The sequence below is a fragment of the Copadichromis virginalis genome, linkage group LG10 (assembly GCF_057382275.1).
Source record: "Copadichromis virginalis isolate Kocher_CV1m ecotype Utaka linkage group LG10, C_Virginalis_male_GT1.1, whole genome shotgun sequence".
Lineage (NCBI taxonomy): Eukaryota > Metazoa > Chordata > Actinopteri > Cichliformes > Cichlidae > Copadichromis > Copadichromis virginalis.
In genome coordinates, this window is record NC_140627.1 from 15,566,811 (window position 1) to 15,589,746 (window position 22,936).

A 22,936-nucleotide genomic window follows, 5' to 3' on the forward strand; every position below is an offset into this window, starting at 1 on the left:
CTGGAGCTGAGGGAAAGGAAGAGCAACCGGGGATGAGACTGATTTATGTCAGCGTCATTTCTGCACAACCTCTGTGCTCCAAATAAACACACTGGTGAACTGAGGTTAACCCCGTTTATTCTCAGCTACCCCGGATCCTTCGTGATAACAGAGATCACTCTTTAAATCACACAATTAAGCCCACGTGTCTCTGCTGTTTGGGCAAAAAGCAAATAATAATTGTTATCATGTCGAATACTACTATCATAGCCAATACCGAGTATCTGAAGACAGGATAAACACAGCAAGTAATCAGTCGCGTAGATTGGTGCTGTCAGCTGTGTTTATTTATTTTTGACACAGCTCTCGCTCCACAGTTGTCCTGAAATCACACCAAATCCTCGCTTTCGTTTTGTTGTTGCTTCGGCTGAAGTGCGCGCACCGCCGAAAAGTCCAGGTCGGTTTTTCCGCGAAGCTCCAAAAATCTATGAAATGTGTTTGCATGTTCCTCTCCGCAAGCGGGGATGTAGAGGTGGGATTGCAAGGACCGAGAAAGCTCTGGGAACCCACGCGTTCAGCCTCTGAGAAAGTACGCTTTTCCGAAATAACTGACGGTGAATATTTTTTTTTCTTTTCACATTTACCATTAACAGAGAGGCACTCTGTAGGATTGTGTTCTCGGAGAAGAAGCTTTTTTGCCTCCCCCTGCCCTCTTCTTTTTTTTTGTCACCATTCTGCACGGCAGGCTGAGAGACGGACCGCTCGGACTGTGGGAGCCCTCCCCTCTGCTCGGATCTGCTTTGGTAGGTGCGAATAAAATGGGCCCGTGTTTGCAAATATGCAGATACATAGAAAAGGAGGGAGGAGGGGTTGGATGGAGGGGGGAATCACACTTTGTTGAAGTGTGCTGAAAGTTGGGATGTCATCTTTGTATAGGATCAAGTTATAGCAGGGTGAACCTGGGAGCTTCTGTGTGACTGCAGAGCATATGCTGGTACCGCAGATAGGCTACTGTGCTCAAACAGAGTCCGGGAAGAAGCCAGTTGTTTGGATCTGTTTAGTGATTAAATGATGAAGGGAAAAAAGCTGATGAGTTTAATGTGATAGGTTGAAGGAAATGTTTTACAAGCTTCTCCCAGAAGCCAATGTCAACAGGATTCATCATTTGTCTTTATTTAACAAGTCGCCCTCAGCGCCGATACGGATCGCCACACCACCGGAACAAAAAGTCCGCTGGTTTATTGTGAATCAGCTGTTAATGATGCGCGCCAAACTTGACGTTTACACTTAATGAAAGAAATGCCTGGAGTCAGGTCACGCTTATATTTGACATCAGACTGTCAGTTTATGACTGAAACTTTTATTCAGCAGTCACCTCAAACCATTAACCGCAAAACGAATATCACAGTTTCTCACTGAGACCTGAAGAGACTATTGTTTCTTTTTTAAACATATACTATTCTTATATCTCCTACCCCCCCCCGTTCTTCTCCGGGCATCATTAGAAAGTTCCCCGGCAGCGTTTCTCGAGCTACCTGCAGATTTTACAGTCAACCCCCCTCCTCCTCTCTTCCTCACCGCCTGCAATCCGCCACCGATGATATCGCAGCTCCAAGTCCTCCGTGCTGGCGAATAATTTGAAGTCACAGTGTGCGCGGCGTGGTTGTTTTTCTCCTCTAACTTTTGTGTGCATTGCCTAATTAGGGAAAATAGAAACGCAGCAGGTTGTGGACAATGGATGAAGCCTTGAGTCTAATTATTGTCACCAGGCTTTTCTAACTCCCCCTGCCTTTTTGTGCGTGTGCGCCCGTGTGCGCACACGCAGGAGGTAGGGGAAATAGAGTGTGTAGCTCACCGTGGACAAATAAAGAGTCCGCAGACAGCGCGTCTGAAAGGGGAGGTAAGGGAGGGAGGGAGTGCATTTGCGTCGCGCATCGCTTGAACGCATTAAGCTTTCTCTCTGGAGGTCTGGAGGTGTAGTCAGCTGCTCCGGAGTTCGTGGGGGGACCAAATGATTCATAACCATGCAGGAAATCACACCCCCCCACCTCTGTCAAAAAGCTCACCGCGATTACCTGACACGTGCGCAAGCAGTGACGTCAGTGACGGAAACTTACCTAGGAGTTAGCCCACTTCAGATCCCGTGATTTACACACGGACGTGTGCACCTGAAAGTGTCACACAGCTTCGTTTTGTCATCTTTTTGTGATTTTTTTTTTCCAGGTTAGTTGTTTTTTCACTTCAGTTTTTAAATGTGTAAATCAGGGATGATCACTGGATGACGCAAAGTGCCGTAGAGATTCACACCTGGATAATTTCACGGCGCAGCTCCAGAAATAGTGGAAAAGAGAGACGCACACTGGCCCTAAATGCTCTCTTCCTTTCCCCCCATCACCCATTGATCCAACTGGTCAATGACTGAACCAGCCAACCATTCATCCATCAGTCAGCTGGCTGTCACTGTTTTGTGGGCCGGCTTTCATTTATATACACGGATCTCTTGGTATCCTCTCGCAACAGCTGGTGTGTAATCGGAGAAGAAAAACAGTTTAAAATTGTGTCTTTGAGGTGACAAGCCAGTCAGGTTTTAAGCTGTAACAAGCTGAGAGCAGCATCTGAATGTTAAATGAGCTGTTTATGTTCATACAGCAGTGCTGACAACTAGTCTTCCCTTTTTTATGGCGCTGTTAAAGTGCTACTTCATTCACAAATGATTTTCAAGCCTGAAAGTTTTTTTTTTTTGAGGTTCCAAAAGAACCTGAAAAACTCCACTTGGTTTGTGTGCACCAGATTTTTGCTGATCAGTCATACACCTGACATCATGTGGGCTTTTGAATGGCTTTTACAACGCTTTGACACAGTGTTATGGGCAGCTTTGCCTCAGGTAAGATTGGATTGTACTGACCATGTGTGGCCTAGAAGAAAAAAAAAGTTTGACATTTCCAGAAATGTACTTGTTTGCTTTCTTGCCAAGAGTTATGGGGAGACTGATATCATTCACACACACACACACACACACACACACACACACACACACACACACACACACACACACACACAAAGTCATTTTGCCACTTACTGATGAGAAGGAACCTATGTTATTGATCTTTATTATTTCTTGGTTAGAAAATCATCCTGGTAGATAACATCCACTTTTTTTTTTGAAAAGAACTAATATTTTAAGTCATCAGCTTAAGGTGCAAGTAGGTCACTTTTTGAACCTTTGGACTAAGTTGCCCACTGTTTCCAGTCATTATGCTAAGCTAATAATTTCCTTGCCCTAGGTTCATAATTACCCAACCATGAGGGATATTTTTAGCTATTTCTCAGCAAGAAATACAGTTGATCTGGAACATGTTTAGTTTGACTGTGAATCTAAGGTCACTGATACTGAGCTGTGAATTTAATGAAGATTGTTAATCAGGAATATCTGGATTAAGAAAAAAATCATCTTTACATGACGCCCTGTGTGACAGTGCACAACAGCTTCTCTTTGTATCACACTGTCATGTTTATTACAGTATAAAAGTATAGAGTTCAAATCAGTAGACTGGATCGGCCGATGATGACGAAGCGTGCACCTGGCTCTAATTAATGTCCAGATTTTTGCCGTCTTTTCTGATTAAACAGCAACCTTTATAATCACATTAAGCGCCCCGTGTCGTACCTTTACTGGCTAGTAAATATTTTGTCAGCTGCACTAAATGATTTACCGACCACTGAAACCAAAATTTATTCTACACTCATGTATGCTTCCCCAGTTGTGCAAGAAGAGCTTAAAAAGGTGATTCAGTTTTGACTATAACAGTGAGGGTGTATCAAAACCAGCTCAAAAACACACTGATGTACAGTGAGGCTTGTCCTGTTAATCTGAAAGGGGCGACACCGGTAGTTGTCGGACCTTATTGATCATTTTTATTCACACCTTTATCCGTAATTCCTGTGCAGAATGTCGCGTGAAGATAGATTAACAACAAAAAGGAGAAAGAGAGCGACTCGAGAAGACGACAAGCCACATTTTACTCCTCTTTTTTATTCTGAAGGAGCTGGAAAGGAGGAATAAGACTCATTCTGGCGTTAATATGTTACCACCAGTTACAGTGTAGGGGTCATGCCAAGTCACAGAAACTTGTGGTGTAAAGTTTTAATTCATTCCCTCTTAAAGATAACATTTGACCTTAGTATATATCAATAAATCTGTGGTTTGATGTTCATTAGAGGAGGTTATCCCTACTAAGCTGTATAGTCAGAGATCAGCTTTACTAACTTCTGACGCACACCCGGTCATTTTGTTCTGGAAACAGGCTTGAAACGTGCCAGAAACGTGTTCGTTTAGAAAAGAAAAACAGGGGTTATTCCTACTAGCCGTCCATTATGTAAATCACAGCAACAGGCCAATAAAATCACAGGAAGTTGAGCTGTATCGTAGTTACTCAGTAGAAGATGCAGCTGTGGCTCAGCAGACAGTTCACATGAGGACATAAACCTTTTCTGTAAATGATGCGGTGAGGGGATCTGAAGAGCCATGATGCTGGAAGTGGAGGAGGATGATTAGCCAAAGACTATATGCCATGCTCAGGGTTTATGGTGATGGAAAGAGTGTGACTGATAGGGCAGTGAGATGGAAGGCAGATGTGTACACATATAGACACACACATACACACGCACACACAGCAGAGGAGAATGAGTGTGAGTCTTTAGATAGGTGCCCTTGCTGTCATTTCTTAGATAATGTGGTTGACCAAAGTAATAAATGTGCCTCGGTGGGCAACACACATCCTTTAAACGTGAAATATAAATCTACGTACATGTGTTTGTCATTCCGGGTTGGTTTCCTTAACGTCATCGATTTTTTTTCTCTTTTTTTTGCCATTGCACGCCATCATATCCGAATCGGTTAAAAATTTGTTGAATAATTGATTCCTGTGTTGCAAATCAGCTATTGTCCATTATAATAATTTAACTCATATTTTACTGATTATTCTTCCATAGACATACCAAAAGTTTGCATCACCCAGAGCTAGAATTGTGGTTTTAACCATGCTTCATCGAGGGAGACGATTTAGCTCAAAGCCACGCTTGTCAAAGTGATATTTGAGCTAGAGTACAAAAACAACTTATGCTTACCTACGAATCCCTCTTATTAAATATCGTTAGCCGTTTCCTGAAAGGCGGCTCTGAAGTGTAGTGGTCTACACATTCACATAAAATGTAAAAGATCCCTGGAGGAGACACAAATCCCTTGGAGGTTGAATCAGGAAGGACGTCCAGCATAAAAAATCTGGCAAATCAAATATGTAGAGTGACACCTTGTGATAAAGGAGGAGCTGAAAGTAGCTTACTGAGACTCTAGCATCAACATACTGTATGTGGGTGTTGGGGGATAGGGGTGCTAAGTAGGGCTGCCACAAACGATTATTTTGATAGTCGACTAGTCACCGATTATTTATGCGATTAGTCGACTAATCAGATCATCATCCACTGGACATAAAACTACAGCTTATTGCACCAGCAGCATATGCTCTTATATAACTATCATTAGCTTACAGCTTTAAGCTTTTAAGGTGCTAACTAAAAATAAAGACAAGATGATAGTTTATTCAATTTTAATGAAATTTGCAGATTGTTTCGGTGAAGTTTAATAAACTCCTTGCTATCTAAAATATAACAGGACAACGGAGTATATTCTCCAGCATCTCACACTTCTGATAATCAGCTGTCTGCTTGACGTTTATTCAGCTGTGTAAAAACTATAACTTTAATCTCAGACAAACCGATTTACTCAGGAACAAATAAAATACTAATAAAAAAAAAAAAAAGCCAAACAACAACATTTTAATTTATCTAAGTGACTCATATATATTTAACCTGAGTAGCGAAAGACGGCGGTGGGTTTGAAAACAATTTGCCGGGAGTCCGGTGTTCTCACCGCGCTAGTGACCTAGCCCCCGGCTAGCTATCGAGCTAGTGGGTAACAGACGTCTCCGAAAACGTCGGAGCGCTTTTGAAAATATGTGGTGTCCTGATAAACTGAGCCGATATTTGAGGTTTACACAGCTACATTCTCGGCTGAAAATATGTTAAACGTTTATTTTGTGACCCAGAAAGAATAATAAGAGTAAAGTTAAAACTAACTAGCTACCGCCATTGTTGGAAACTGAGCTGGGCCGCGCTATGAATTCTGGGACACAGCTGCTTCTTCTTCTTCTTCTTCTTCTTCGGGGTTTAACGGCAGCTGGCATCCTTGTACATGCAGTGCTGCCATCTTCTGTTTCAGTCCGTTATTACACTCTTAAATCCTGCTACTCATTCCTGCGTCTTTTGGGATCTTACAAAGCTTCAAACGACGCGTCGACTATTAAATCAGTCGTCGACGATTTTGATAGTCGACGTAATCGTGACTAGTCGACAAATCGTGGCAGCCCTAGTGCTAAGCAAAGCAAGTCAGAAGTACTCATGAAAGGAATTGTGGTATACTTATTACAACTGAGCTCCTGTTTGAAACAGCCAATGTGTTATCTGAAAGACTTCCCTTTTCTTAAAAAAACAACAAACTAATGGTATCATTGACAGGCCAGTTACTGGAGCTGGTGTTCTGGTTGGGTTGCATCACGAGTGATCAGAAGCCATTTTCATGCGTAATGATTTTCAGCTCGAGGACTCATTTATTCCAGCAATTGAAAATGAGCCAGTTCATTAATTATGTGGGATACTCAAGTCGTTTAGCATATTTACTGTATTTAGAGCACTGTTGAAATAGATCAGCCCTGATTAACCAGGAAACTCTTCAGTTTTACAATAAGCTGTTCATATTTAATTCGGGATCGTGCGTTTAAGTTCTCGCTGAAGAGTCACAACTGACCTCTATCTTCTATCTCTTCAGTGCCATTATTTCATGAAAGCCACAAACCTCCCATGCACTTCTCTGATGAGTTCACGTGCTGTTCGCACACAGCTGAGCAGAGGTAGCGGCAGTGAGGGGATGCTTCTGGGAAACTGGACCCCGGTCAGTGCTGTAGTGGGCGAAACTGAAACTATGGGGCTGAGGGGCTGCGGCGCTGGCTCTGGTTCGCTGGCGCCACATCCCCCTGAGCTGGTGAGAATGTGGGGGCTGTGCTCTTGCCTTTGAAGCTTTACCTCCCACTAATTCTGGCCTTCCAGTTTCCACACACTGCACAGACACCCCCCCAATCCTCTTCCCCTCCCTTTCCCTTTGTTTCCCTTATAAGGACTTGCCCGGCCATTTCCTCAGCTTTTCTGTGGGAGGTGGTGTGCTTGTTTGTGAACACGGACAGGTCAGGAGAACAGCGGCGTAGTTTTTTTTCTCTTTTCATAGCAGTCACAGGAGTCTTACACTAAAAGCTTCTAGATGCATGTGTACTCATCCACTTTGTAGTCTGCTGTGAGTGACCCTCCTCATATCTCTTACCTGCCCGTTTGATAATAACACTTTGCCAAATTTTACTGCTCCACAGTTTTGGTCTTTAACAACAAAAAACCCCCCAAAAATGAAGGGATGCTCCGATGAAAAGGACGGTCATGAGAGAAGCCTGGACTTCTGGCGTATTTTTTTATCAGCAGAAACACCTGATATTGAGCTGTGTGAGAAAGTCTAATAACATAGATATTTATTTTCTCCCATATTTTGTACCAAATTGCTGTAAGTTTCAATAAATCCAGTCTTTTCTTAAATGACTAAACTGCAATTGGGTCAATACATGCTATTTGACTTTCACTGCCAGGTTGGTCTTTAAACACACCTGTACTTACATAACAAAGGTAATGATCAATTCTGGAAAGACAACAATCACAGAGAAGTATAAAATAATTTGACAGAAGTCACAACCGTGTTGCACCCAATGCAGATCAACAAGTCGACTTCACCTGAGCACCGTTCCACTGTAGGCAATGATGACGACATGATGATTCTGAGTATATTTTCATATATTTTCAAAGGTCTTCAGAGTATTTAAGGTGAGAATGAAAAAACAAGAAGGTATAATGAACCTTTGAGTTGCAATTTGTGTTGTTTACCAAAGAAATTTCTGTTCTTAGCACAAGTTAATTGGACAATAATGAGATAACAATAAGATTTGGCTCCCTACCTTGTAATTTCTTTTTGTCGCTAACCAATCAGAGAATCTCCAGGGGAGCCGGTGTTTCTTCACCAGCCCAAAACTGCGAGGTTTGATTTTTGTAGTTTGTTAAGAAAAGAATCAGAATTAAAGCTGATTTACTGAGACAAAATTTTGGTCCCTCTCGATGGGTGATTTCTTTCTTTTTTTCTGCCTCAACTAAAAATGAGTTGGCTCTTTTCATCCGAGTTTTAATCCCTGCAGGTATTCATTTATTTATATATTATTAGAAGTGTTATTTATTGTCTCATAAGCTAATTACTATGCATCAAAGCAGCAGAAGTATTGGAAGACCAACACAAATAGTTCACATTTCAATAATTCATTCAATTATTTGCACAATATTACACTATACAACATTAATAAAAAAAAATTTCCTGTTAAATTTTGTGCATTTTTATCATGTTTTGCGAGGCCTGGAACAGGATGTGAGGTTTGGTAATTTTCTAATTTATTGATCTTCACCTGATCTCGTGTGAACCTGATGTCTTTAACGTAATAATAACATTTTTTAATAAAAGCACAAATGATTAAATATAAAATTGTAACGTGAAAAGAGCAGAAGAATCTAAAAGTGTTCACGAGTAAGCCTGAACGAGAAGAGCCACTCAAATCTGTTGTTCTCCTTAAGGAGCTTTATGCTGAGTTTCATCTCATTTCTCTGCTGTGTGGCCTGCAGTGCCGCCGTTTTGGTTTCTGTTAACATCATTTCGTCCACACAAGGAAGCTGGGTTTTTTTGTCTTTTAAAGCAGAAATTCTCTGTGCACTCCCAGTGCAGTACTGAGAAACACACTTAGCTTCTAGCTGGTGAACAGTGCAACATCTAGGATTTGAAGAGATGCAAATCAGACAAAAGGAAAAGCGCGGTGATTGATCAAATGAACTGAAGTCTTACAGTGAAAAAGAAACAGTTGATATGAAATGAAGTGTAAGGTGCTGTTATGTCAATATTGTTTCCCTCCCAACATACTGGTTCTTTGTACTTTTGAGTTGATTTGTGTTTCGGAGAAGTGATCATCAATGCATAACGTACACATTTCTCTCCCTGTCTAAAGTTTCCAGATGGCTCATGGAAGAGCGTGGATGAGGGCTGAGCAGTAGTGGGGACAGAGGGCTTCGAGGCCTGCCTGTCGTCGCCTGGCTGACTGCTCCATCGAGGTGAGGTACCGCTCTCACTGGGGCACAGAACGGACCGAGGAAAGGTCCCTCCTTACTCACCCCTGCCCCCTTTCCACCCTCACCCCCAACCCAGGCACATACGTTCTGGACCATGTCTAGCGGGCTATCGGCGGGTGGCCAGACAGAGGACCTGGAGCGGAGTAGCTGCAAACAGGACTCTCCTGTTATAGAGCGCCGAAACCGCAGTGGCATCATCAGTGAGCCCCTCAGTAAGAGCCTTAAGAACTCCCGCACCCTCTCCCAGTATACAGCGGTCTCCTCTGCCACCACCAATGGACACACAGACAATAGTGAGACTAAGAGCCACCCGGCCAAGCCTCAGCCCACCCCGCAGCCCCAACCCACTGTCTCTGCACTGACAGCAGCCAAGTTGGACCGAACCCTAGAACAGGTTCTGGAAGGACAGAATGGCCTGCTGCACTTTGCCCAGGCAGCAGCACTGTTAAAGCGAGCCGGTATGGAGCACATGCTCCTGCCTGGGGGAATGGGAGTGGGAGTTGGCGGTGGAGACGCAGGCTCGGGGGCTAGCGATTTGGAGGGTACGTCTGTCACGGACGCCGTAGGTGGTCCTGTTGACTTCCCATATGGAGTAGGGGGTGGCTTCCCCTTCAACCCGGGGCTTTTCATCATGACGCCGGCTGGAGTGTTTCTGGCGGACAGCGCGCTGCACATGGCCGGCCTGGCCGAGTACCCAGTGCAGAGCGAGCTGGCCTCTGCTATCAACTCCGGTAAAAAGAAGCGAAAACGTTGTGGGATGTGCCCACCTTGCCGACGGCGGATTAATTGTGAGCAGTGCAGCAGCTGCCGGAATCGAAAAACGGGCCACCAGATCTGCAAGTTTCGCAAATGTGAGGAACTGAAGAAGAAGCCCTCTGCTGCTCTGGAGGTAAGACAGTGTTTGTTATGATGTGCCATTGCTTTAGGAGGCCCTTCTGATGCAAAAGGTCACTAAAAAGCTATTTGGATGCATTTACCATTCATTATCTGTAAAGGTAAAGAAATATGAGCCACACAGTTGTAATTATTGGCTTTAAGATTTGTAGCTGGGAAGTTAGCAGGGAAAATCCCAAAACCTTTGTAAAAGTTGCCACAAAGACTTTTAAACTTTACAAACAAATCTGAGAATCACACTGGAAGGCACAAATGAGATTCATACCTGAATGTCCTTGCCCTTTAATGTGGCTAGTACAGGGAGGCTTTTTGGTGGGGTGATGGCTCCACAAGCAGGAAAATGACAGGTGGTGAAGAGTGCGGTGGGTAAGTTCATGCCATGGGGTGTCTTTAATCTGTTCACCATAACTAACAAGCACTGTGTCCACATTTCTTTACTGGAAGACTGATTCACCAGCTAAAAAACAAGCATGTCATTTTAAAATGATGCGACTTAATGTAGTTCCCTTTACTAGAGCACTTTGGATTTGATCCCATATAAAACTGCCTTGTGTGTTCCTCTGTTTAACTGCCAGGAAATGCAAATAAAATGGTGTGTGTGGAGGCAGAGTGGAAGTAATTGTGAATATGTGTACAGTATGCATGTAAGCATACATGTGTGGGCATTTTTGCGTATGTGTACACATGTAACAAGGTCCATCTGGCTACAGAGCTGTCATCTGGAGCACCAGGTGTCAGCGTGGCACATGCACCCCCACCTAACCCCCATCTCCTCCCCCCGCCACTGTCCTTCGCCGCCACTGTCCTTCTCTCCTGTGACACTCCTGTTCATCTAAATGGCACTCTGAACTTCCTGTCTGCTTCCGCCGTCACACTCAGCGGCCTAACTAACTCTGGCTGCAGTGACAGAATGACCAATCATGAAATCCATCTGAGCAGATGTTCCATCTCAAAGGAAATAAACTTTTGCGATCAATGCCTAATAGTGTCGCTTTGCCGTTACATAATGAATTGACAGATATGTAACCCTGTGAACCAGCGGAGAGGCCGCTGGTGTAATTGACACAAACTGGATCTATGATTCCAACTGGTTTTAGCTTTACCACTTTCGCTTTCTGATGTTGATTGAAGGTGACAGCTTGACCTCATCCTAGCAGGCTAAAGGTGTTCAGTCTCCACATTCTGACTTTGACCATCCAAAGTCAAACTTGATAGCATGTTCACTGGACACTTTGAGTAATGCAGACATTTTTTAGCTTGTGTGTACACTTTAATGTGACGTTAGAAAGGGATTAGCTTAGTTTAGCTTGATTAATGTAGGTTAATATAGCTCTTTAGCCCTTTAAGATTATGTCTTGCTAAGCAACCAACATTATAATGTATAAGTAATATATAAAAATATATATATAAAAAAGTGCATAGAATCAAATTCTATTAACATCATCTTTACATTGTACTACATTCATAAACTGTGCTTTAGTATTCTTTAAAATGTCTTTACTGACAAATAATTTAAAGTCTTGCACTACATTCATTGTTCCTATATGATGGATGTGAATTAAACTTTTGCATACAGTGCGTTTATTACCACTTTGAAATAATTGCACGAGGGGGTAATGTAACTTTTGTCCAGTATCTTGATCATTTTCTGGAAACAGTCGTTACTGACTGTGTTTAGTGGACACACATCTATGGCCAAAGTCAGACATTTGGTGATTTCAGTGCATCTCCGTGAGCTGGATATGTTGACACATCGTTGCGGTTGCCTTTCACAGACATCTGAACTGATGCTATACGATTTATGTTAGCAGCAACAATACGTTGTTTTTCTTGGTTTTAATTATATGCATTAAACGCTGCAGTTTGTGGTGGCTTCTCAGGCGCTTCAATAAGTTTGTTGTGTTTCTTTATGGGGCAGACACACAGCGCTCTGTGCATGTGATTTCTTCCTAGTAAACATCACTTTTGCTAAACCCAAAAGGATTTCCAGAAAACGGCCTGCTGGACGTTTGAGGTTTTTTCCCTGTTGTTTATCTGTTTTCGTGCACTGCTACTCGTCCAGACTAGTCCAGGTAACTTCAAGCGACGTGGTGCAGGGAACATCTGTGATTGGCACGTGTTGAGCGCTGATAATATTGCTCAGTCACGCTCATTGAATGGTGGGAAGACAGAACTGTGATCAAGATTACAATTGGATTGATTGTGTGGCCCTAATTTTGTCTGTCTAAAGCAAAGGATGAACTCATGAATCTTTTTTTTCTTCATTCTTCCCCCTTAAGTCTGCACAGAGAGGTACTACTACTACTTATTTCCTATTTCAGGGCATCACAGCCAGTAATGCTGTCTCTGTCTAATGAGCTCAGTCTAACCAAGTGCTTTTTATTATAGCCATGATATAGAAATACCTAAAAAAAAAAAGGAGAGAAGAAGAAGATCAGAAGAGTTCGTCCATAACAAGGTGGAAACCTCCCCAAATCCTATCCATTGCAATGCTCGTCAGCACGTCAGACTGAAAAAGGGCTTCTACTGTATGTGTAATTTTAAAGAATAGTGACTCAGCATTGATTTGATCTTATTTATCCTTAGAGGACTAACTGATTCTGTCAGAGTGGAGGTTGTGCCTGGTTTGACTGACTTGGAGCTGGAATTTGTAGTTTGACAGCATCCTTGGCAATAGTTTTTATGCAGCGTGTAAATAAATGTAAAAAAGAAAAATAACTGGCAACATTAAAAAGTTTACAGAAATGCTAATGGAGTAAAAACCTTTTACAAACACGCCATAACTTATTACTGGCCCTTCCGTGAGCTGAAAGTGTGAAACTAACCTGGTCAGACACGACCATTGTTAGGGGAAAACAGCCAGATGTTCCCTGATGCTGAAAATCAGACTGATCTGTATGAATATTATCATTTTGCTTTTGCCTCTCGCATTGTTCAGATTCAAATTGATGAGAAGATCCATTTGTCTTTGTCGATGATTCACCGAAAATGGTGAAATGTGTCAGCTTGCTATGTAGGTGGTGCGGCTCAACGTCTCTTAGAGAAAAGGATTTAATTTTAATTTATGATTTGCAATTGATGTTGTCATGGCAGTTAGCCTAACACCAGTTGTTCACACCGCGGATGCCAAACCCGAGGGGATTGGAATAATCACGGTAGTTGACGGAAGTCGTGTTGTTTGGAAGGGCGCAGCCCGCTGATGTTCCTAGTGACCACCTCACATAAACCTGTCAAAGCTTTAAGTAGAATCGCACTGACTTCAGTAATTACTTGCAACTAATTTATTTAATAACCCTGTCAAACTGTTTCCCCTGTTTTTTCTGACCAGATATGGGGAGGCTAATCTTTTATTGCCGCTTAATTAAATGTGAAAAATAATACAGCAATACAAGAATAATGAATATTGTCAGCGTCTCCTATTACATCATCTCACGATAGCATCTGCAGAGCAGCGTAGTTGACCAGAGCACGCCGTGTGCTTTCAAAGTCAAGCATTGCCTGACCTAATCCATTAGTAGCTGGAGTAAACATGAAATGTTGTTACTTTTCACTTCACTGAATATGCCACAATAAAGTTGGCCGGTACATCAGATATTAAATAGAACAACAAGTGCTTTGTTGTTGTGCAACAGATGAAGTCTGACTTCTGTTGAACAATGCTGCAGTGCCTCCTTGGATGTGTGAATATTCCTGCAGATCCACAGATGCAGCAAGGCTACATTTGGGAAAAGGTGGGAAACGTTCATGATAAGGTGACTGGCAGTCTAACAAACTCACATTTTTTTTAGGTAATCCCTCTGATGCTGCTTTATAAACCTAGTGGTCTTATTAATTCAAAGAGGTCCGTGAGCTGTTACGCCTTTACCCTGAATGTTATTTGATATCTTTTCCCTTGGAGCAGAGCTCTGCCAGTACTACAAAAGTTTCATTTTTGTCTGTCTTTGTTCTTAAGCCTGCAGATCTTGTTTAGCAGGTGATGAGATCACAGATCAAAGCCCGAACTGCACTGTCAGAGTGTGATGTCATCAGTACATCACACTCTGAGACTGAGATTCACGAAGGGGAAATCATGTCAGAAGAAAGAGCAGAGACTCAGCGTAATTCACTAATGTCTGTACCGCCTAGATGCTGTGAAAATGTGTTTCACGCAGTATTTATTTAGTTTTTAAACACGGGCTTTAGAAGAGAACTTCCTACTTTCCATTAATGCATATTCAGGGCAACTTGGGAAGCACCTGCGCCAGAACAGAAGATCCTCCTGGCTTTCACAGTCCACAGTGAGCTGCAGTGAGCCTTAGCTGTAGCTCAGACAGCCCCTAAGTGTCACATTTCCTTCCAATCAAAGATAGTGCAGCACATCCCCGTCTGCTGTGGCTTTAATACTCGGCGCACAGTTTCTAAAGGAGCATTATGTCTTATTTAACACGTTGCGCGGTCAGTTTATCAGATGGTTTTGACTGTTTTTTCAGCTCGTCTATGTGTGCGCGCAGCTGCAGCTAGAAAAGACTGGCAGAAATATCCTGGCTTCGCTTCCCTGAATTTGCATTGAAAGGTTTTACTTCTTGTGTTTGTACCGAGCCTATGAGCGTATACACGTCGGTACACAAGTGCAGTCCAGCAGCAGTGTGCTTATTTTAAGGGTGTTGACGGTTTCCATTGAAAGCTCATGGCAGCTCAAAGAGGAGCGTAAAATTGGCAAGTGAGGGGGAGTCAGTATGCTGAGGCCTTTGCCACCTCATAGCTCACTGGCTGAAGGTGTCTGGATTTATTCTGGGAATGTTACATTTGATAGAAATAAGTGGGAAGGCAGTTCCTTTCTGTGCTATGTCTGAATACCCTCAAGTGATGTAAGTCTCAGCGATGCTGTTTGGCATAAAAAAAGTAAAAGGAAAGCCGGGGTTAGGAAGTGTACTTTGTTTTTACTTGAATGTCATTGTGTGCTTGGGATGTACTGTACTGGAGTGTCGGGACTACTTAAAAGATAAGACCAGCTGTTTTTTATGTTGTTGTTTTTGTCTACTCATAGAAGAGCCTGTTCTGTTATGAAATTCAGTGGTTGTGTGCTTCAGATGCAGCTAACACCTAAACATACAAGTGTTTTCCATTGGGAGCCACTTTGCCAGTATCAGACGCTGATATGGGAGTAGCATATTCCCTCATGGTCTTTCCTGGCTCCCAGACACTGTACATCAGGCAGTCAGGACAGCAGCGACTCACACAAAGTGACAGGCATGCAGACTGACACAGAGACACATGGGTGTGTGGGCAAGTTGCTGGGCGGGCAGAGGGACAAGTCAGAGTGGACAGTCAAGGGAGAGTTAGGTACAACGAGAGAGACGAGGTTTTCAGGCAGCCAAGGTGTCGTACTCACTGCTGCTATAAGCGAAAAGGACCCATGAGGCCCCGGGGGGCAAAAAAAAAATCTTGAATTTCACAGAATATCCCAGTTACTGCAACTTCAAGCCACATTTATTTTCCCTGAACTGCAGCATTCTCTTTCACTTTAACTTCACAATACAACTACCTGACTGACTAAAGGGCAATAACCCAACCAATAGGCTGGCTTCTTTCATACTTAAAAAAAATGGTCTGATTGCCTTGTAGGCTGTATTTAACATTTTATTAAGTCAATCTATAATATTGCTTCTGCTGTAGCATTTCCCACTGAGTATTCTTTTAATATAAGATATAAAAGGTAGATTTAATCAATGCGGCGTAGTATTGTGTGCATCCATTGCTATAATCAGTCTAAAAAAAACAATAGAGATGTCTGGTCGGGCTACAGAGGACGGACGTCTAAATTGATGGTTTTGCAGTCAGATCTCTATAAATATTGTTGAAATTGTGCACATCGCATACAGAAAAAAATCTGACACTTTATAACTTGATGTTTGTCTAATATTTGGTCTAACTCGCGATGAATGATCAGTACTTCTGTGGTTGTAGTCGACTGTAAATGTAAATTAGCCATGGCTGATATCTCCGAAGGGCCCGTAGTAATAGAGGTAATGTTGCCTTGCTTACATCAATGTCCAGCTCAGAAATTTAAATACAGTAGTGTTAAATATTTTTAAAGTAAATGCTGGCTGGTTAAAACAATTTTAAGACATATATGTTATACACAACAACACAACAAAATCTTCAGGTGTCGAACAGATGAATATTATTGTTTAGAAACACTGTTGAAAGAGCTACAATACGTAGAGGCCTCTAAAAATCTTTCAGTTTAAACGCAGCTTTAAGATAGATGTCCATGTGTCTTTTGATCTGGGATTAATGGCCGTGGGTCTGATGGGTTAAAGTTAAGATGAACGTTGAAGTCAAACGTTAGATGATGAGTAGAAAAGTAATCTGCACCTATTTTGCAACAAAAGGCAATTTAACCACGGTACTTTGGACCGGGTAACATTTACATATCATTTTCAACAAACCACAGGTGTGAACTGCATCAAAGGATTCACGCACAAGATTAAGATATAAATCGTGGTATCTGCAAATCTCTCCTGCGCCACCTCATGAGCTGCTCGGCTTACTACGAGACATGATTGTTTTGGAGCAGGGGTGCCCAATCCCGGTCCTCGAGAGCTACCGTCCTGCAGCTTTTAGATGCATCCCTACTCCAACACAGCTGAATCAAATGGTTTGATTACCTCTTCAGCATGCCATCGTGTTTGGCAAAGGCCTGATAACAAGCCATTCATTTGATTCAACTGTGTTGGAGTAGGGATGCATCTAAAAGCTGCAGGATAGTAGCTCTCGAGGACTGGGATTGGGCAGCCCTGTTTTGGAGGATGCCCCAAGCAGCATGCCTTCAGTTGGCATACATTACAACTATTTGAAGTTTGCCCCCCAGACGTTGTGCTTTAGTAGTTTCACATCTGTTAAAGTGACATATCTGTAAAACACAACCTTTAGGGCAACATCTTTACCAAAATGAAGACGGGACAGGAGACAGTCAGTTTGCGGGAGTCCCCTGGGCTTTTTTACATACTTGCAGGATCCAACCATGAGAGTGGTGCACATTTTCATATGTAGCACAAACCTGAGAAAATATTTGATAAATTAGTCTGCCCCAGACATGGAGGCAGGATGGATGAGGATCTAATAATAAATATGACACTGTGTAGTCACAGAGCACACAGCTGTTAGCTACAGTTAAACTGCAATCCTCAGTAAAGGTTTGATGTGTTTACTGAACTCTAGTAAAGTGTCTTTGAAGGCATCGCTAATAAAACAAAATTAACTATTAAAATGACAGAATAACAGTTTAACTGAAGTTAGCAACTCCATATTCCATGTCTGAAGAAGACTTTGGTCACATTATACAATTAATAAGTAACTGAGATGATAATCAGCAGACAAATCAATGAAGACAACAACTGATTATGTCAGTGCATGTGTATGGTTTAATAATAAATAATAAATTCAAGGCCTTTGGGTTGATAGATCAGATTGTGTTTGTGTAATTACTCCGGTCCTGGCTGCGAGATGTGTTTAGTGGTCAAGTAAGAGGAATCGTATCAAATGTATTTACAATCAATCACAATCGACTCTTGGAAGAGAGCGCTTGCTTAGGAAAATGCATCATCGCCTCAGCCAGACAAACAGTGAATCTTTATGCCAGCTGGAGGTCATTCGCGGTTTTTGACTCAGTTGTTTTAAAGGTTCTTTTCTTTTCTGGTCGTTGTGAGCTACAGACGCTGCAACATCCCACATGTGCAATTGTGTGCAGAGATGCTTTGTGTTTCGTTCCTTTTTTTTTTTTTGTGGGTGTCTGTGAAAAAGTAGTGAAAACTGTTGATGATAAAGCAATGAGAACAATAGCCAGAACATTCACCGGTGCCCTGGGGCCAAAACATGATTTCATGATAGGTTAAACTGGTTTCCGGGGATCAGTAACAGATAACAATAAGCAGCGTAACCTGAGCTCTCTTAAAAAAAACATTAATTTCATTTGACTTTTGTGGTATAGTCCACACCGGTAAGACAAATGTGCATGCATTGTTCGAAAAAACACATCCATAGATTTTTAGTGATTGGCCACTTCACACCCACAGATCCCATCTGTTTGAACCTTTGCAATCAGTGTTGGTGAAAAAGGGGGTTTCTATTCCTGAAACGCTGCCATTTTTCCATTGATTGCACATGTTTAATAATGAGGAAAAACGGCGTTTACAGTTCGGTCGAGGGATGTGTTGTTTTTCCCTCCGCACACATTACGTCATGGTCAGTCTAGCCCCTACCAGATTTTTGACATCTGCGACAGTGCCAGATGTTGCTGTGTCCTCTGTCTGTCTTCTTAACAGCTGAGTACCACCACAGAAAGGTCATCACAGAGATGGATGAGAGGCTAGCACACTTTAACACACGGATCATCAAATCATCTTAGATGTACATTGGCTGTTAACCTCTGGGTTTGTGGATTGTATTAATATTCATTTGAGCCAAAAAGGATTTGCTGACAGGATCAACTGAAAGCTGTAGGGAAAATTTAGGCTATACCCAATTCAAACCTGCATCCGTAAACATGAGAAGTTGAGACGTTGAGAGGCAGAGCTACGAGCAGCGCCGTAATATTCTGTCAGATTATTCCTGTTTGAGTCAACATCACAAATAAAGCACAGTGTGGGTTATATTTGGCTGGGACCACCAGAATAATTACCTTGTTTGAATTCTTTTTACCCAAGCAAAAGTGTTTTATTTTTGTCAGCGGGAGTTAACTTTCAAAATGAAAGTACACGAAACCTGTGGAGCACGAACCCTGCTGTCATTCAGTTTCATGTCCAGATATGAACAATAGCAGTCAAAAGAACACTGTACTGCTGATTCAAGGGTAGAGGAATGGTTTAAGTGGGCCTGAAAAGTAATTAGAGCTGGCATTGTTTCTGGTTTCAAACAAGCTTCTTGAACTAATGGGCCATTTGCTGCCGAGCTGCCTTTGTTGAAAAACTTGTAATTTCACTGCAGCTGTGAAAAAGAGCTGCACAACAGTTTACCGGAAAAAAAAATCAAGTCTGATTATGTTCAGGTTACAAATAATTTTTAAATTTGAATTTCATTAGAATCGAAAAAAATTGTTCTGAGGGGAACTATAAATATGAGGCCAGTACACACCCTTAGTGCATCTTTTGTTTACTTTTCCGTGTCATCACGAGCACGTGTGTTTTTGTGTTTGCACTCGCAGTATGCATGATTCCTTATGAAACCTTCTGCTGTTGAGTACTGATGGAGAAGTGGAAATGAATCCAGCGTTTATGAGAATTTTAGTTCAACGGTCTCGCTGTTTGGTGCGATTTCGGGGGTGTATTGTGAGTGTCGGTTAACGTGCCGCTGTGTGTGGAGGTGTGTGACTGTACTTGAATACATATTGGTTCGGTGCGAGAGTGTGTGTGGGTGCATAAATGTTTCCCGAGCTGCTCCTGCCTCGCTCCAGGCAGAGCCGGCCTAAAGGAAGAATCCGTGCTGCAGAATCGAGTTGCACTTTACAGGACGCCAGCCGTGCTGCGGCTCCAGGGACCCGAGCTGCTCTCTATCTCCCGACTGGCAGGCTGCTCCTGAGCCCTGCAGCTGCATGCATGTGTGCCACTCCTGCTCAGTTCAATCAGGCACACAGATAACCACAGCGAGCGAGAGAGAGAGTGAAGGGGTGGGGGAGACGGGAAACGGCATCATCATTGATGATGGTGTGGGAGAGCAACGCGTGTGGTGGCTAAATAATAAATGTGGCATATTGGGTTTTGTGTGAAGCCAGGACTGAAGCCTGTTCCTGTGGTGCTGCCGAGGATAAAGATGTGAAGATTTCAGACCTAGTCATCCAGGGGTGGGGGATGGAAGTGGTGGACGACTGATTAGCTGCTAAACTTAATTTACATTAATCATTCCAGTCGATTGTCAATTGGAAATACTTCACCTTCATCTCAAGTTTTTTGTTTTTTGTCCTCGTCTTTTGTATGACTGGTGTGAGATTGCTAATTGAATCTCAACAAGTTGTCACACTATGGCCTCTGGTAGCAAACAATTTTACTTCATGCATTAAGCAATCACTGTTTCATTAACTAATCACTGGTTGGTGCCCAAAAATGAGGCAGAGGAACTCTCTGTTAACTGGAGGGAAACATTAGACACGCCTCGATTTTCAAGTTTCGAAAAATGTTTAGCAGTTAAGTGGTGGACTTGACATTATCTTTGCAATGCCAAATAGAATGTGTTGCTTTTCATTAACAACTACACCCGCATCTTCTCTCTGCTCTTCCCCTATCTGCTCCTCTCCTCTCCCATCCCCTTCCCCCCTTTTTCCTCCCTCTTTGTCTTCTGTTTCTCCAAGAAGGTGATGCTTCCTACAGGAGCGGCGTTCCGGTGGTTCCAGTAGGACTCCTCCTCCTCCTCCGCTCCCTACCCAAAGCTCTGCCATGAAGTGCAATGCCAACTCCTGGATTGTCTCCGGAACAGACACTGGCTAATAAACAAGCTAGCAACAAATAAAATTATAGAAAAAACCCCAACAAAAAACAAAAAAACTAAACTAATAAAAGCAGAAAAAAAGAGGAAAAAAATCAGCCGGATAATGGATGCACCTACTTATTCCTTGAACCAAAAATGAAAACGTAAAGAAAAGCATCTATGGCAACTTTCATTCCCTTTTCTATGTTTCCATTTTGGTACCTTTTGTCCTTATCCCAGCAGGTTTTTTCTGTCGCTTAAACATGGAACTGCTCATTGCCAGAAACAGAAATGACGGACTGAGTGTGGACAATCAACTAATTTCTGTGTTTGGTGTTAATGTTGTTCATGTGTGGAAAGATAAAGTACTTGTGTAGAGAATGTAAATTTACAGCTATATTTTAAAAACTAGTGGCTAATGGTAAACATTATTGTAATTCTTCACCATTATGTTACTCAAAGCCCTCGTCTTCTTTATGATTTCATTTTACTTTCCAGAAAGATTTAAGTGGTTGTCCTTTGACAGTCAAGAAAATGTTTCAAATTGTGGTGCTGTCCATTTTGGATTGTAATGAAACTTTTAAAAAAAAAAGAAAGAAAAAAAAGTCATGTTAATGGGCAGATCACCTGAGATTCTTCGCTGGCTTGAAGATGTTGTTCGCCAGAGCCGTCACTACTGTAATCTCCTCAATCAGCCCTCCTCTGCATTTCCAAACTGTTCCTTTAGTGAAACTGGCAGCCTTGTTACTGTGGCCCTACTGAGCATGTGCCAATACTGCTCAGGGCAAAAGCACTAAGAGACAGCACTTGCTCTGAGTCTACCCTACTGAAAGCACTGGGACAAGCATTTTTTTTTAAATTTATTTGTTTATTTGTCATATTTTTATGATTTAGTTATGTTGCTGGGTAGCTACAGCTTTTAAAAATAACCAATCTTTGTATTTGTTTAGAAAATTGGACTGGTTTTGTGAATAAAAAGGAATGCATGTATTCGTGTCAAAATTTACAAATCTGATGTTTGTCTACTTGTCTATTTGCATGTTTTTTTTAACAGCTGATTTTAAAAAAATGGTTGGACTGACAAAATAAATATTAAGGATACATTTTCCACAAATTAGAAGGAAAAAAAAGTTTCCTTTTCTTTTACAATTGGACGCTGCAGCATAATTTTGACTCAAACACAGCTCATTAAAGTAAATCAGGTGGTGGTATGAATCGCTAAGATGTTCTTGGGTTGACTGAGATCTCTTTTTTACTGCCTATGTAATACACTATATGGACAAAAGTACTGGGAAATCTACACATGAACCCTACAGGAGCAGCTAGGCCATAAAGGCGCGTGTCATGAAGCTCCCGGCACACAGTGTTTGTGCTGATGTTAAACACAGAAGAGATTTGGAGCTCTGAAGTTATTGAACCAGCAGATCATTGGTGACTTTTACCCACTTTACTTCTTACACTTTATACTTTTATATCAATATTTTTGCCCATATAGTGTATCTGCCTACAGTGGAACAATGGACCCTTGCTATGCTAAAATGTAACCAAAATGATTTAAATAATGTTTGAATAAGATCTTTTTGTTTGCAGTTTTTCTTCAAATTGCATGAAACCTCTTGAAGCTCCACGTAAATGTTTTTTTTTTAATTCTTCGAGGATTTTTCTTTCTCAACAAGATGTTTGTGACATTTGCCCAACTTCTTGATATTTATAGTCCGAAAACACATGCAGAAGTTTTGAAAATTGATGATATTTGTGGATGAATGATTGCAAGCTCCGTGTCCAGAGCTATTTAGGCTGTGGTGCTTAACGCTGATAGTATCATGTGTACACAGAGTTTAAAAGTTTGGATCACAGCACTTCCATGTTAGTCCTTTATTTATTTATCCAGGTAAAAATCTCATTGAGATTAAAAATCTCATTTCCAAGAGAGACCATGTAGTTCACAATGTACTCTGCATACATCCAGTATGTGAATTTAAACACACTAGTGTCATCTTAAATTTAATGCAGCAAGTTGTGCACTTTCTGAGAATTGTTCCGCTAGCATTTTCCTGTAATACATAAGTCACTGTCTATTTGTTTGCCTGCCAACTCCTCTATACACAGTTGGAGTTGAGCAACTTGGCACACAGGTACTTCTTAGGCCCGTGAAGGTTCTTATCTATAGCAGATATTATGATGTCATCACATTGCCTAGTAACCACCTACCAATAGGCAAAATTGACCCATTTGTAGCATTTATGCACCTGTAACACCATACAAAACCATCATATGATTTTAATTTCTCTAAAGTAACATCTATCAACAA

At 41.9% G+C, this 22,936-nt stretch overlaps 1 protein-coding gene across 2 annotated transcripts; it reads left to right on the top strand.

The window, feature by feature from the left end:
- Window positions 1–469: 469 nt before the first annotated feature.
- On the top strand, window positions 470–21,739 carry cxxc5a (CXXC finger protein 5a). Of its 2 annotated transcripts, XM_085470160.1 has the most exons (4): window positions 470–782; window positions 9,171–9,273; window positions 9,368–10,180; window positions 20,510–21,739. In XM_085470160.1, exons 3-4 carry the CDS (start codon window positions 9,386–9,388, stop codon window positions 20,552–20,554), a joined length of 840 nt encoding a protein of 279 aa, XP_085326286.1. In that variant the 5' UTR covers window positions 470–782; window positions 9,171–9,273; window positions 9,368–9,385; the 3' UTR covers window positions 20,555–21,739. The 2 variants fall into 2 exon arrangements, with proteins under 2 accessions (XP_085326286.1, XP_085326287.1); XM_085470161.1 differs by having other exon boundaries at window positions 471–782; window positions 9,171–10,180; window positions 20,513–21,739.
- The last annotated feature ends 1,197 nt before the right edge of the window (window positions 21,740–22,936 follow it).

What these genes read in the sequence shown, in the direction of transcription:
- cxxc5a (XM_085470160.1), top strand. Translation starts at nt 9,386, where the DNA reads ATGTCTAGCGGGCTATCGGCGGGTGGCCAGACAGAGGACCTGGAGCGG. An exon ending in AGCCCTCTGCTGCTCTGGAG is followed by an intron (nt 10,181 to 20,509) that starts GTAAGACAGTGT and finishes TGTTTCTCCAAG; the next exon opens with AAGGTGATGCTTCCTACAGG.